The 15,048-nt window shown below is 41.5% G+C and overlaps 1 protein-coding gene across 1 annotated transcript; it reads left to right on the forward strand.

Moving 5' to 3' along the window:
* Positions 1-294: 294 nt before the first annotated feature.
* On the forward strand, positions 295-11,790 carry pebp1.1 (phosphatidylethanolamine binding protein 1, gene 1). Its single transcript, XM_002938085.4, has 4 exons — positions 295-514; positions 7,238-7,344; positions 9,600-9,700; positions 11,154-11,790. Exons 1-4 carry the CDS (start codon positions 380-382, stop codon positions 11,366-11,368), a joined length of 558 nt encoding a protein of 185 aa, XP_002938131.1. The 5' UTR covers positions 295-379; the 3' UTR covers positions 11,369-11,790.
* Positions 11,791-15,048: the final 3,258 nt, after the last annotated feature.

Here is a 15,048-nt window from a genome sequence, read left to right on the forward strand (position 1 = left end):
GTAGTAGCTGTTTAACCCTTCAACAGGGGCTGCTGTAAAGTGGCACAAGCTGACACTTGTTTATGCCAATGCCTTAGTGTACTCACATAATGTATGTTTAATCTCTGCTTGGCCATTCCCAGAGATTTCAGTAAGGCACAGAATAAATAAAGCCACACAAAGCCTCAGTAAATAGCAAAATTCTCTACTTTATTCTAATCTTCTAAACTGGTGCCAAGATGGGTTTGGCTGGGCGCAGCGACCAATGAAACTGGCAGAGCCGAGGGTGCGGCTCCCTTTAGTTGCAGGCACAGAAGAGCGACAGCAGCCAGAAGAACGCAGAAGTTGCACAGTGGCCGCTGCTTTGCTACTAGTTGTAGTAGTAGTTATCAACCCCAAGATGCTAGTGGATATTTCCCAGTGGAACGGACCCCTGGCTCTACAAGAGGTGGAGGAGCAGCCAAAATACCCCCTGAAAGTCGCTTTTGGATCTGTTTGCGTGGAGGAGTTGGGGCAAGTGCTGACACCCACCCAGGTACACTTTGTAGTGCTCGTAGGGCAGGCAAGCGTTCAGGCTGAGACCCCCATCACCCTGTAACTATCACTCACCTTGATGTAAAGTTTGGTTCAGCGCAGAGCTAAACTAATAGGGATGTGTATAAGGAGGAAACTGAATTAGTTCTGAATTTGAAAAATTCGATTTACCTTACAAATATCGTAGTACTACTAAGTAAAAATGTATAATTCTGTGCAGAAAACACCTGTCTTTTTTAGTAAATCTGAGCAGTTTGGGGGAGATAATTACCTAGCTATGGACACTTGCACAGGGGAGTGTAAACAGTTGGTCATTGTCCTCCCTTTATCTCATGAAGCAGCACTTGTGCCATGTTTTCAGCTCTCTTTGTACCACAGTAAGTAGGTAGGTGTGCATGTATGGTAACTAATCATAGTGGTCATTTGTAAAAGCACCAGAGGCAAATACAGGATTACTAAAGGTGGCCACACACGTAGCAATAACGATCGTGACGTTCAGGGCTGAATCGTCAGATATGGAGGTAGAAACAATAGAAATTCTACCTCCACCTGCCAATTAAGCCCTAAATGTAGATTTGAATCAAAATCTTTGAACCTGGCCGATCGACAAGACAACCGATATCCGTAGCCTTTGCGATATTGATCGCCTGTTTGAGCTGCCATACACACACTGAATATCATACGATATTCAATACAATATCGGTGCGTGTCTGGCCAGCTTTAGAATGTGTCCCCCTCCCCACCATCCAGGGGCGGGCCAAGCCGACCGGGCACCCTAGGCAACCCGGTTGGCCACCTGACCCCCCCCCCTTCCATGCTCTGTTACACATGCGTAGTTGGGGGAGGGGGTGCGAGGGTCATTGCCCCCACCGCTAATTACAAGCGACGGGGGCAATGACAAAGGAGGAGGACTAGGAGTAGGCAGGAGAGGCTCACCACCTTGTGCAGACCTTTGTGCTGGAGGATATAAGGATCCCTGTCATTACCATCTACGATAGGTCACACTATGGGGTTGATTCACTAAAGTGCGATAAAACGAGCGCTATTTATAGCATGCATTAAAAATGTTATCGCTTCTTATTTTTTGTGACTTAACGCTCGATTCGCTAAAAGGACAGGCGTCATAATTAAGACACAATGTTCTTTGCGTTATTTAACTTGCGATGAACGTTTTTCTTGAGTTAATTCCCGCCACATGTGTTATTTCCCGCTGCGCGCAATATATTTCGCCGCTTGCTATATTAGCACATAATTTTACGCACGTAACCATTACTTTTGGAAAACTACTGTTCTGATAATTACCGTTTCCCTGAAAACTGGAGGCTGCATCACTATAGGGCCAACACATACTTGAAAAAATCCCACTGCAAAGTCCATGTTGTGTTGCCAAAAGCTCACGAACCACAATTATCTTTAAAGTGGACCTATCACCCAGACATAAAAGCTGTATAATAAAAGTCCTTTTCAAATTAAACATGAAACCCAAATTCATTGTTATATTAACACATCCAAACCCATTATAAAGGCATTTAAAAATCCCAGCTGTCAATCATATATTGCTTGCCCCGCCTCTGTGCCTAAGGCATAGAGGCGGGGCAGCCAATAACTTTAGCTTTCCGTTCAGCACTACCTAGATGTCACTGCACATCTCACTTTCCCCCTCCCTCCTCCTCATCTAATTGTATAGCCAGTGCATGGGCCTGGGTATCAGGTCCCCCATTCTGGCACATAAACAAGATTTTGGCATGATACAAAGCTTGTCTTCATAACTGTGTCCACAAAATGGTGCCTGCCTGCTTGCTTTGATCGAGTAATTCCACAACGGAATGAAACAAGATTTATATTATTTATATAGAGTAAGTAAAGTTTATTTTGCACAACTAACAATATACAAAATAATTTGGAGTTATTTCTTAGGGTGACAGGTCCCCTTTAAGTACCGCCTGCCTCAAGTAGGTGTTAATATTCGCACAGACTAATGCGATATTTAGCGCGTTTAATGCTTCATATGTGTTTGTGAATCATGCATTAGTATTATTTCTATGCAAGAATTAACCCAATGGGAGGTAAATAACACATTGCATTTTTTTGTGCATGCGATATGCATCTTAATGCATGCGAAATTACTTTGATGAATCAGGACTTAATTATCACATGCTTTTTAACGCAAAAAAGCATGTGATAAGCATTATCAACCTTTAGTGAATGGGCCTCTATATGTACAGGGCTCCCTTGCACCCTGTGCCTTCCATGGTCTCCTAGTTAGGAGCCAATTGGCACATTGCAAGTGCAGAGAGCACAGTCGCTTCCTGTTTTATATAACTGGCTTTTTTTTGCCTTATGGCTGGATCAACCCTGTGCCCACACCTAGCCCAGCCAGTAAATCACCATTTAGGGCCAGGCTGCAATTATAAATTTACTGGCAATAAATGTGTAATACTCTATAAAGCCACACCTTCCTTGACCCTCTCCGGTGCAGGATACCCACTTATAAAGATAGACCCACCTATGCCCTGACCATTTTCCCACCCATTCCATCCATTTCCTCTCCCAGTCTATTTCCCCACCCCGTTTGCCCATTTCCCTGCCCTGTGATGTAAATGTCCCACCTCCGTGTGAAGTCACCACCCAATGACCAGTATTATTTTACAAAAAAGTTGGCAACCCTACCCACCCCTCATGAATATAGCACTGCAGGAGCCGTACCGTAAATTTGTGCAGTCCACACATTCTTGTGTGCACACTAGTTGGGGCCATTCATTTGAAAATTACCTGCACTGTCCTGATTTGCCAGACCATTTTTTGTATCTTTTGTGTTACCATTAGTTTCTTTTCTCCATGGAAAAGACCAGATCCTTACAACTTTGGGTTGACATAGTAGTCCAGACTGGGATACAAAATAGGCCCTGGCATTTCAAACAGTCCTCCACCAGCCCAATAAATAGTGACTGCCTATGACATTGATAAGTGCAAAGTTATGCACTTCGGTAAAAATAATATAAACGTGAACTATTTACTGAATGGTAGTTTGGCACCAGAGGCCACCCATTTAGATTAGAGGAACGGAGCTTCCATTTGAAGCAGCGTAGGTGGTTTTTTCACGGTGAGGGCAGTGAGGTTGGGGAATGCCCTTCCTAGTGATGTGGTAATGGCAGATTCTGTTAATGCCTATAAGAGGGGCCTGGATGAGTTCTTGAACAATCAGAATATCTAAGGCTATTGTGATACTAATATCTACAGTTAGTATTAGTGGTTGTATATATAGTTTATGTATGTGAGTGTATAGATTGGTAAGTATAGGTTTGTGGGTGCTGGGTTTACTTGGATGGGTTGAACTTGATGGACTCTGGTCTTTTTTAAACCCTATGTAACTATGTAACTATCTTACAGCAGCCCCTTTGGCATTTGGCCAGAATCCACAGATTGTCAGTCCGGGCCTGTGCACTTTAGGTTAGGAGAAGGAGAGTGTAACTAAGTTGGTGTGAAACATTAGGCAGTATTTCATCATTAGGATGTGCTGATGATAGTGAGTATGTATCCCTTGTTTGTTTTCTTTTTTTATTTTATATGCAATAAAGTTATAAAAAAAGTTATAGTCCATGCAACATTCTATGGGTGCCATGAGCAGTATTAAATCGTTGCATCACAGTTTGCATTATGTCAAAATGTAACATAAGCTCAGCTGAGTTTCAAATGCAAAAGAAAAAGGATAAACCTTTAAAAGGAGGCCAAAGGTTTTGAACTTGGAGGTGGTGTGAAAGCAGTTATGTATTTGTGTTTTAAGTTCAATTGGAAGCGTGTCACTGTAACTTTCCCAAGCGGAAAACAGTGTTTTGGTGTAGATTTCTTTTTGAAACGACACCTCTATCCATTCCATTAGGAATGCATGGTATAACTTTTTGTGAAGGAGTGTAAATGGAGGCTTGGTTGTATGTATCCTATGTATCCACCATTGTAGTATTGTGTTTATTATTGTCTTTGCTGTGACTGATATGATTGTCAGAATTTTTACTCCCCTTTGTAAACTTGGATTGGCATTTGACATATGAGTTAAAGGAGACATGAAAAACAATATTGTGCCAATGAATTGTACTCATCTAAATATAGAAGGAATGTGCTTTAAAAAGTAGTGTTTTTGGCTTATTTTTTTAAAGTTTCTGCCAAAACCCTACTGGCCCCGCCCATCTGTTCCACTTCCTGCTGCTTCCTTTCCCAGGCTGTGCAGTGAATCCGGCAGCACTCCATACATGTGAGTGTAAGTATCTAGTAATGGGTCTAGTGCTAGGTTTATTAGGAGTGGGGGAAGTGGGAAGGCTTGAAGGGTCCCCCTCTGTAAGCAAATTGGGGGTTGGTCTAGACTTTTTATGGATAAGATGTTTTAGGGGGGGGTATAGATGTATTTAATGGAATTAGTAAAGTGATGCCAAATCTGCATTTTTGCAGGAGGGTTTTTGCATCTAAGCTCAAAATAATAGTGGAGCTGGAGTGTTTTGTATTATATAGGGAAGTTATAGCTATAGCCGTCCGGATGCCCTTGGTTAAGTGCCTATTGTGGGTGAAGCTCAGTTGGTGTGATGTTAGGAGTGAGGGGAGGATCATTTTTAGTCACACTGCAGTTATGGATGTGCGGATTTTAAAGTCTATGTTTAGGAGTGAGATTGGCCGGTATGCTTACAGGGTTGTTAGGTCTTTACCTGGTTTAGGAAGGAGATCACTTGGGCATTGTTGAAATGTAGGCAGGGGATTTGTTCAGTTTGGTGTATAGGGGTAGCTGTATTGGCTTTGAGCAATTTATGGTAGACCCCTGTGAACTGATCTGGGCCTGGAGCCTTGTTTGGCTTGAGTTTTTTTTATTGCTAGGTTAAGTTCAATGGCCATGATGATCCCTTTATTGTGTTGTAAAGATGGGGAACTTGGCATTGTGAAGTAGTTCATTGTGATTCACAGTTTTCAAAGTATTGGGAGAATTGTTTGGCTATTCTATCTGCCAAGGTTAGTAGTTTGGTTTGGGTGTTTTGCCAGATTAGCTAGGAACCTGCCATGTTCCTAGCTACTAGGAACTTCTGTTTTGTATATTTGACTTGTGTTTTAGCTTTCATTTGTAGGAAGGAGTTTGTGGTATCTTGTTGCAGATGGTGGAGGTATGCTGTTTACACTGTGTTGTGTTGTGTATTTAGCTGGCATTCTTTATTCCTGTTTGCTGTGTAAGATAGTATATGTCCCCTCATCACTGCCTTCGAAGTTTGCTAAAGGAGTAATTCCTTATTCCAGTGTGGTTGGTGATGGTCCATGAAGTTTATCCACGTCTGTCCTAAAAATGATTTAAAATCCCTTGAGTCTTTAAAGTAATCAGGGAAGTGGTAGGAGGTATTGTATGGATGGGCTAGCCTTAGCGTAATCTGAAACAGGGCATGAGATTAAGATTGGGTGGATTTTGAAAACTTTATTCATGGAAACAGGCTGTCTTGGAGCAGACAGAAATCTGTTCTTGAGAATGAGTCGTGTACTCTGGAGTGGAATGTGAAGTCTTGTTTTTATGGGTTTTGTGTTCTCTAAGGGTCTATCATCGGGTTACTTTAGGTTGTTTGATATTATTTGTCCCTTGTGAGCCTCCCGATGTAGAGAGAGGAATTTAATCTAGCCAGGGTTGTTCCACTGCGTTAAAGCCACCCCCTATTATTAGAGTGTAGTTTTGCCTTCACAAAAGCAACTCCTTAAGAAATTGAAAGAAGTGATCATTGGGCGTATTGGGGCCATTGAGGTTTTCAATGGTGTAATTATATTTCCCTATTGTTAATCTGCCTTCTGGATCAAGTTGGGTGTTAAGGTTTGTATATTGTAAACATTTATTGAGCAGCATAGCTTCTCCTCGTTTACGAGTTTTGTAGGGTGCCGATATGCAAACATCTATCCATGTATCTTGCATTGGTCAGCTGTCCCTTGCCCTCCAATGGGTTTTCTGTACAACTGCTAGGTCTGATGAAAGGCGTTTTAGATGTGTTAGTATTTTTTCGGTTTTATAGGAGTGTTTAGGCCTGCCACATTACAAGAGAGGAATTTCAGTGAGTGGATGGAGATTGTTGTGTCATGTGCTGCTCTCGTGGTTGATATTTGGGTGGTCACCCTATACCTGTTGGGAAGGTGATGGGAAGTATTCAGGTTACCTAGATTTCCGCATCCCAGTGATTGCAGTTGGCCAGTGATATTCTGCGCCGGGTGCAGAAGAGGCAGCATATGTGAAAGGAAAAAGGTATAACATCATAATTCCCCACGTAATTTTACTTAACACTGAGATCAAGGAAGAACTTGTATTAAACTTTTTTCCAACTTTCGGAAAAGAGTGCTGAGGCTAGGGCTAAGGTCTCCTTAGTATTTTGGGGGTGGTGGTAGGTTAGAGAAAGTCAAGTAGGTAGTAAAGAGTTAAAGAAGGGTATGTTCTGGTAAGAACAACATACTGCCATCAGCTGCATACGGAATTCATAACTATTTGAATAGAAGAAGAGACGGGAAGTTAATGGAGGCGGTTTTACTTGTAGACTGCAGCGTGTGTGTATATTGTGTATATATTGAACATTTGCCATGAAGAATTTGTTTATAAGACACATAACTTGGATTTGACTGTGCCAAATGTGGCGCAGCCCTTTCTTTTATTTAACGCAACACAGATGTTCTTTATGCTGTTTTTACTAACAGTAAATGGTTTCATTGCTGTGATCCCGTTTAGGTTCAGCACTGCCCAAACATTGAGTGGGAGAGTATGGACAGTAGCAAACTCTATACAGTGATATTCACAGATCCTGATGTCCCCAGCAGAAAGGAGTGTCATCTTGGGTGAGTGAGCTTTAAGTAAAGGAGGCCTATTATCACCAGAAGGGCCTATTTATCAACTGGAGGAACAGTTCATAAATACACGTTTTATCATTTTTCCCTTAAGTAGCTAAAGGCAATAAATATAGGGGCTCATGTACAGCGCTGCGTACATAAGTAGCACTTTATAAATAAAGACATACATACATACAACCCCTTCTGTTTACTCTTTGGAATGAACATGCAGGTGTATCAGGCTTTTTTGTACACAGGAGGTTGACATTCCCTTTACCCTGTAAACAGTGCAACTAGAAAGCGGTTTAATATCCACGTAGGAGAAGGGCAAGAAAAAATAAAGATTAATTGCAAACTGATTATATTACCATTATAATACTATTAAATCATTCTTTAGAGAATGTTAATAAAATCAGACCTGCAAAAATGTAAAGTTATTATTGAGGCTTTCAGCATTTTTTAAATTATTATTGAGGATTTCCTTAACCCTATATCAATGAGAGCCCTACCTGTGTGTCCTCTGTTTCTGTGTTCCCCACATTACCATTACATTCCTTGCTAAATGTCTCCACCTTCTCCCTGGGTACCAGTCCCTTGGATATTTTTTGAAAACCACATCCTAAATTGTAAAGCAAGTGCATTTTCTAGTATACTATACAGGAAAATTCAGCAAAACGCTGAACCCCCAAAAATTAATTTTTTTACTTTTATATTTTCATTGCCTGTTTTTTTCCCTTCCAGTAGGTGGTTCTGGTGAAAGAGCTTCATTTCTTCTTAAGTCACAAATCATAATTCATGAAGTTGCATCCTGTTCCTCTCACCTACAGCACTGGCATTCTGTGGCTCAGACTTTGGTTCTGGCTATTCTTTAGAACTTTTGTCCTGTATTTGGTTTTATTTTTTGCCTGTCTCTGGCCATATGTAAACATTTTCATTGCGCTGTCAACCTCTGGCTTGTCCCTAGGATTGTTTTCTATCTCTCCCTTCAGCTGCCGGACCGTGAAATATCCTCGTAATATGCAGCAGGGGAGGTGGCCTTGTCTTTTAAGGAATACTGTCATGGGAAAACATGTTTTTTTCAAACGTATCAGTAAATAGAGCTGCTCCACCAGAATCCTGCATTGAAATCTGTTTTTCTGTGCAAACAGATTTTTATATTTAATTTTGAAATTTCCCATGGGGCTAGCCATATTCTTCATTTCTCAGGGTGCCACAAACATGTGACTTGTGCTCTGATAAACTTCAGTCACACTTTACTGCTGCCCCGCAAGTTGGAGTGATATCCCCCCCCCTCCCAACAGACGACCCACCAAACTATGGGAAGGGAGCAAGATAGTAGCTCCCAGTAGCTATCAGAATAGCACTCAATAGTAAGAAATCCAAGTCCGGCTTGGGACTCCTCCAATTACATGGGATTAGGAGAAACAATAGGTTACCTGAAAGCAGTTCTAATGTGTAGCGCTGGCTCCTTCTGAGAGCTCAGACTCAGGCACAATGCACTGAGATGGCGCCTACACACCAATATTACAGCTAAAATAATACATTTGTTGATTCAAGAATAAAATTGTTAATGGTAGAGTGAGCTGGGATTCTCCATACCACCTCATATTTTGAGTGGCTTTGGCTTCTGCCCCACAGCATATGTTACAGGGTGATAACAAAAGAAATACAGGGTCTTTTTGAAGTCAAATGGATATTTAAAGTTCTATTTCAAATACTTACTTACACTTACTTACACTTATTATGAGCTAGATTTATGTTACAGTGTTATTACTTATACTTCCACATTCTCAACCCCTTTAGGGTAATGGCATAATGCTAAATTCCAGGACTTTTAGACCATGTGTAACTGCCCTTAGAGGGGAAAAATTAATTTTAATATTGCTAACATTTTCTTACTATGAATTCTACCATATAAAGGGATATACAATCATCCATTAATTGAGGCTCTAGTAAATGTAATTCGATTATAAAGTTCACAGATTCTGCTGCTACTGAACCCACTGCTTTTAATCCCAGTGGTTTTTGACTTTCCAACTCTGCCTGGTTCCCCTTGGCTATGAACATAAAGTATCACACATTAACCAAGCAGCTCTGGAGTGTGCTCTTACTTACTGATGCACCAGAAAACAGCACAAGTGCCCAGCCCACACTAGTAGTGCAGTGTATGCCTCAGTATTAGTAAAGTTACATTAGGGAAATAAGGACACAAGCAATTACTTACTGAATTTTTTCTGTTTCTTTAATTTTTTTTATGTACCCAGGGAATGGCACCACTTTCTTGCAGTCAATGTGAAAGGAAATGATCTGAGTAGTGGCTGCATCCTTACTGCTTATGTGGGGTCAGGTCCTGGTAAGGGAACAGGTATGTGAAACTGGAATTACTTAGACAAAAAGCACTAAGCAGTACTAAACGTCATTTACTGTTAGGGAACAGTTCAGCCATGAGAAACTAAATTAACAAAGAGAATGAATGCATTATCATATGGTGCTAGTATTCCTTCTAGACCTTAAAATGCAAATCCATTTATTGGATGCCCAACACCATCTTGTTTGTTGGATTCAGATAGTTACATAGTTACATAAGGTTGAAAAAAGACCAGAGTCCATCAAGTTCAACCGATCTAAGTAAACCCAGCACACACAACCCACACCTACCAATCTATACATTCACATACATAAACTATATATACAACCACTAATACTAACTGTAGATATTAGTATCACAATAGCCTTGGAAATGTCCTAAATTTGTTTTGTGCCCTACTTATCCTATCCTTTCTGCCGCAGGTTGCGTTGTTTTAGGGGCAACTATGTACTATGGGGAAGCAACTACTTACTAATCAGCTTTACAGCATATTTAATTTTTGTCTGCAGACATTATGCCAAAGAAAGCAGTGCAATCATATTCATGCTGTAGGGCTGATTAGTAACTATTTCATTGGTTCACACCATGCAAACCAGTAGAGTCTGTATTTTGGCTGATTATCATGTTGTGTTCACTCCTGAATAACTGATAATAATTGATTCACAACTAAGCGTGTAGTGCTTACCTGTACATCATCAGGCGACTGCCCTTTACTTATCTGGGGAGAAGGGAGAAAGGAGAGTTATTATAATGAGTAAAGGGCAGTAATAAGGATAAATGCTGGTACATGTGTAAATGTTTCCACCTGTTGGTAGTCACTCTACACAAAGCCATTATTGGCTGGGCAGTGATTTCTTACTTGACAAGAAAGAATCTCAGGATTCAGCACTAGAGGGCAGCAAAGGGAAGCTGGTAAGGTTTAGAATGCCAGCTACTCACCTGATCTGCTGGACAAAGTTTAACAACTGAATAAACATTTTAGGTTTGGTCACTTAAGGTTAAACCCTGAAAAAAAAAAAATTAAATATCTGCTTTAATGGTGCTTTCGAGTCTTCTCTTAATTATTACATACTATACTTAATACCTAAAACACATTTTAATGAGCATTGGGTATACTTGCATCTATTAAACTTCTTTGCCTTCTAATCACCGCTAGTGAATTCAAAGGCTGGATTGGTGTGAATAGTAAAACCTTTTATCCCTTATCTAATTGCACTGGAGTAAAATTCACACCAGTGAGGCAGCGGCTTTTTATTAAACTTGCCATGTGAAGTTGAACAGATATCACCATTTCGTATTGCAGGTGGCTATAGATAACTAATAGGGCTTGAAGGAGACCTTGGGAAGGTGAAGAAAGGGTTAATTCTGCTACTTAGTTGCTATTTATCCTACATAACATAAGGAACTACCTTAGAACTGAATAATTCACCTCAACAATGATTTTCCATAGGGCTTCACAGGTACACAATTCTGGTGTACGAGCAGGCTGGACGAGTTCAGTGTACTGAACGAATTTTGGGCAACACTTCTGCTGAGCATCGAGGGAAATTTAAAGCATCGGAATTTCGTAAGAAATACAAGCTTGCAGCCCCTATTGCTGGCACCTGTTTCCAAGCCGAATGGGATGATCATGTTCCTAAACTCTACAAACAGCTGGGGGTGTAATGATGAACACAAACAGTTAAACCTCTTTCTACATTCCACCTATTTTATTTACAGTTTAACATGTCTTTATTTGTGTTTGAATCCTAAAAGTTTCACAAATGTTACATATGTTTATAGTGGCACAATAAAATCTCAGCATTGTTATCAACACCTAAAGTGCCTCAGGTGGCAGCAGACTTAACCCCCCCCCCCCCCCCCTCTTTTTAAACGTTTTTATTTTGCAATTTTCTACATAACTTAAGGCACAGAAAGGTATAAAGAAGAAAAATAAGAAAGCTGCCTTACATCAAGGTACACATTTTATACCAGAAACATGATACACCATGGGTTCCCAGCTCCACTCCACACTTTTAACAAGTGTCTTGGGTGCCTGTATATATTTTGACTGGTTTATTTGAATCTAAATAAAGTATTTGAAGAAATATTATTTGAAGTTCTGGAATATCAAAGACCCATTTGATGTGAACATCTAGATGGGCATTTAAGGGTTTAAGTAAGACCAATGTCAGAAAAGGCGTCTGGCGTATATTTTCGGGAAAATCGCTTGCCGAAAATAGTGCCATCCGCCTCCTACCTGTGCCTGCACCCGAATGAATGGAATACGCTCTGGTGCAGGCACATGTAGCCGAAATACGCATAAAAACGCAAGACTTTGCATGTAGCAGTGAGATGGAATGGTACAAGTCACACTTATAATCTGATCTGCATTGTTTCAGTGTAATGGTTATGATAGCTTGGGCACAGGTGTGTGGTGATATACTATTAAAAAGGGTAGCCATGACTAGGGCATTACAATCTTCATTGGACTTCTGGTCCTAGGGACTCCCAAGGTTGGAAGTGGATTGCTCACTGGTCAGCCTAGGGAAAGAGAATTGTGTGATATAATTTTTTATGAAAATCACCAAAAGCATTAGCAATGGACTGAGGAGCTTGGAGTTCCTAACCTGAGGGTAAAACCAAACTTGGAATAACAGTAGGTTGTTGGAGCTCCTTCACTAGATAGGCTGCCTTCCACCTCCATCAGTGCTGATTTTGCCTTATCAGTATCTTTAGCTACCTTTATTCTGTCTTTTAATGAGGGAGATATAGAGTCTTCTGGTCCAGGCTTTACTGGTATTCCACACTACCACTTCAGAGGCTGTATATTTGTCTACTGATCAAAACTTGTCTATTATTATTATTAGCATCCATTCGCCAAAGTTCAGCTTATTTGGGGCCAGGGAAATTTACTTCTCGGGGGACATGTTCTGAACAGACCCTGGGTAGAAGCTCTGCAGACAGAACAAATTTTAGGTTAGCTATTGCTAAATCTATACAAGAACAGGTAGAGGTTGCCACCATGCAGCAAGAGTATTGCTGTGCTCTGGGGTGTTTACACAGCCATGCATCTTGGAGACCAACCCAGGCATCAGTTTGCTAAAACCATAGTATTATAGGGGTGTAGATGAAGCCTAGTGAGAATTTCCAATAAAGGCTTTTTAAACTTCTTATCTTGGATGGTGCTGTGACTTCTACTATCAGTTTCTAACTCAGTTGATGTGCTGACAACATGTAACGGGCACCTGTGAACTAATTACAGGAGACTGGCGAGTGCCGACTAATTCATACAAGTCTCCTAACTGAGAAAAAAAGCACATTGGTAGTATTATAGAGGATCAGTTGGTGTGAGATACTTCACAAAGCAAATATACAACATGCATTTTGAACAATTTATATTCAGTACAAATTCAGAACTTCCAGGAACAAAATGCAAAGCTCTTAGTAACAGGAGTTCACACCGTGGTTCTTTGAAAAAACAGCCACAGAAATTCTAGCAGCTACATACAAATCCCCATAAATCCAAGGGAAAGCAAAGCCCATATACAAAGAGCACTGCACATCCCACGCCGGTTGTGCAACAGCTAGTCCATTTACACCTATAATCCAGGTTTCTGAATACCTAAAGGAGAGAGAATATGAAGCAAGCAAGTTGTGCAAACAAATTTTGAAGCCAGCACACACAACAAATTGTGGTACGCACAAAAAATTGTGTAAAAGCACTTAATTTTGCAGATATTATGACCTGAGCGCACTGTTCTTTAAAATGCACACACAAGTTTAATATGTGCGCACATAGCCGCAAAGGAATTAGAGGGAACATTGAAAGCAACATGGAATAATAAAAGGTGTCAAAGGCTACTGTCAAGGGTGGGGTGAAACAGGGGCGGGCTGAGCCGACCGGGCGCCCTAGGCTACCCGGTTGGCCGCCTCGCCCCTGCACCTGCATCGCGCAAGCACCCCCTCTTTTTGGTTTGGCGCACATGCGCAGTTTTAGAATCGCGTACCCCCGTTTTGTTTGGCATGCATGCGCAGTTTGAGAATCGCGCACCCCCGTTTTGTTTGGCGCGCAGGCAGTTTGAGAGCGGAGCGGGGCAATGCGCGGATCGCTGACTAAGGGTAGGCAGGAGAGGCTGCCTGGCGCCCCCCAATCATTGCGCCCTAGGCAGCTGCCTCTTCTGCCTACCCCTAGTTCCGACCCTGGGGTGAAAACGAGAATGGTCAGGTGCTAGTTAGTGAGACAGTATGTAGTGGTGGAAAAAATAGAGGAAGCAGGCCCTGCGGATGTGGGGGTGCCCAGGGAACAGAGGGGCCAGGACTTTGGGGGATGGTTCTGCTATTGTTGCATTAAAATGCACACTCAACCACCGGCTCTCAGGTAGGAGAGCAAATGGGGAGCAAGGATTTATACACAAGTGGATGGGGGAAAGGGGCTGGGTGGGGGGGGGCCCAGCGCAGAGCAGTTATACCACTGACAGTATGTACATATATTTCCAGTAATGTTAATGAAAAGGGATTACATTATCATTACTCTTACTCTCACAGTGGCGTAACTAGGGGACCAGGGGCCCTGGAACAAAAACTGCCCCTCCCCCACCCCCACCCTCTCACTCTCAGACAGCAGCCAGTTTGCGGCATTGCCAGAGAATATTTATTAATGTTTTTGTAGTCGAAAGAAGCATTCCTTGCATTGCAGATTGTATCTGGTTGAAAGTGGGTGTGATTTTAAATAATGGACATGACTTTGAAAAGTCCAACAAAACAGGAAAAACTTCTGTGAGCCACTCCCTTTGACACAGTTTATTACCCAGCATACATAGAGTAACAGTATAAGGGTAATGTCACACAGCCAGTGCCAAACAAAACCCACCTGTAAGTGTAGTGATGTAGTAGATGCCATTTTTGTCACTACTCACACACAGGGGGTTCTTTTTGCCAAATGCTTCTGCCAGCACAGAAAAAGGCACCAGAAGCACCAGCCCAGACAACAAACCTAGCACTTCCAAAATGTAAGGACCCCCTAGTGAATAGGTCTTTCCTCATCCTTAACTGCCACTAAATTGTAATCCCAAAATATGCCTCTGTATTACAATATCTTTCATGTGTTCAAAGTAAAGGGCACCAATTCAAATCCGAATTTTCATTAAAACATATATATATGTCTCAACCGCTTCTCTGCAATTCCAGTGCCTGAAAGCAGCCATGTCAGTCTTAATCCTAAATAGAAAATTGCCATTTTAAGTACTAAGTGCCGCCCCTGGGATCATACAATTCATGGTGCACACAAACAAACCAAGGGCACACATACATGCTAGGCCACATCAGCCAGTTTATGGACAGAGTCCTGTCTCATACTTCTTCCT

Source organism: Xenopus tropicalis, chromosome 1 (genome assembly GCF_000004195.4).
Source record: "Xenopus tropicalis strain Nigerian chromosome 1, UCB_Xtro_10.0, whole genome shotgun sequence".
Classification (NCBI taxonomy): domain Eukaryota; kingdom Metazoa; phylum Chordata; class Amphibia; order Anura; family Pipidae; genus Xenopus; species Xenopus tropicalis.

What these genes read in the sequence shown, in the direction of transcription:
- pebp1.1 (XM_002938085.4), top strand. Translation starts at nt 380, where the DNA reads ATGCTAGTGGATATTTCCCAGTGGAACGGACCCCTGGCTCTACAAGAG. An exon ending in AAGTGCTGACACCCACCCAG is followed by an intron (nt 515 to 7,237) that starts GTACACTTTGTA and finishes GATCCCGTTTAG; the next exon opens with GTTCAGCACTGCCCAAACAT. An exon ending in AGAAAGGAGTGTCATCTTGG is followed by an intron (nt 7,345 to 9,599) that starts GTGAGTGAGCTT and finishes TTATGTACCCAG; the next exon opens with GGAATGGCACCACTTTCTTG.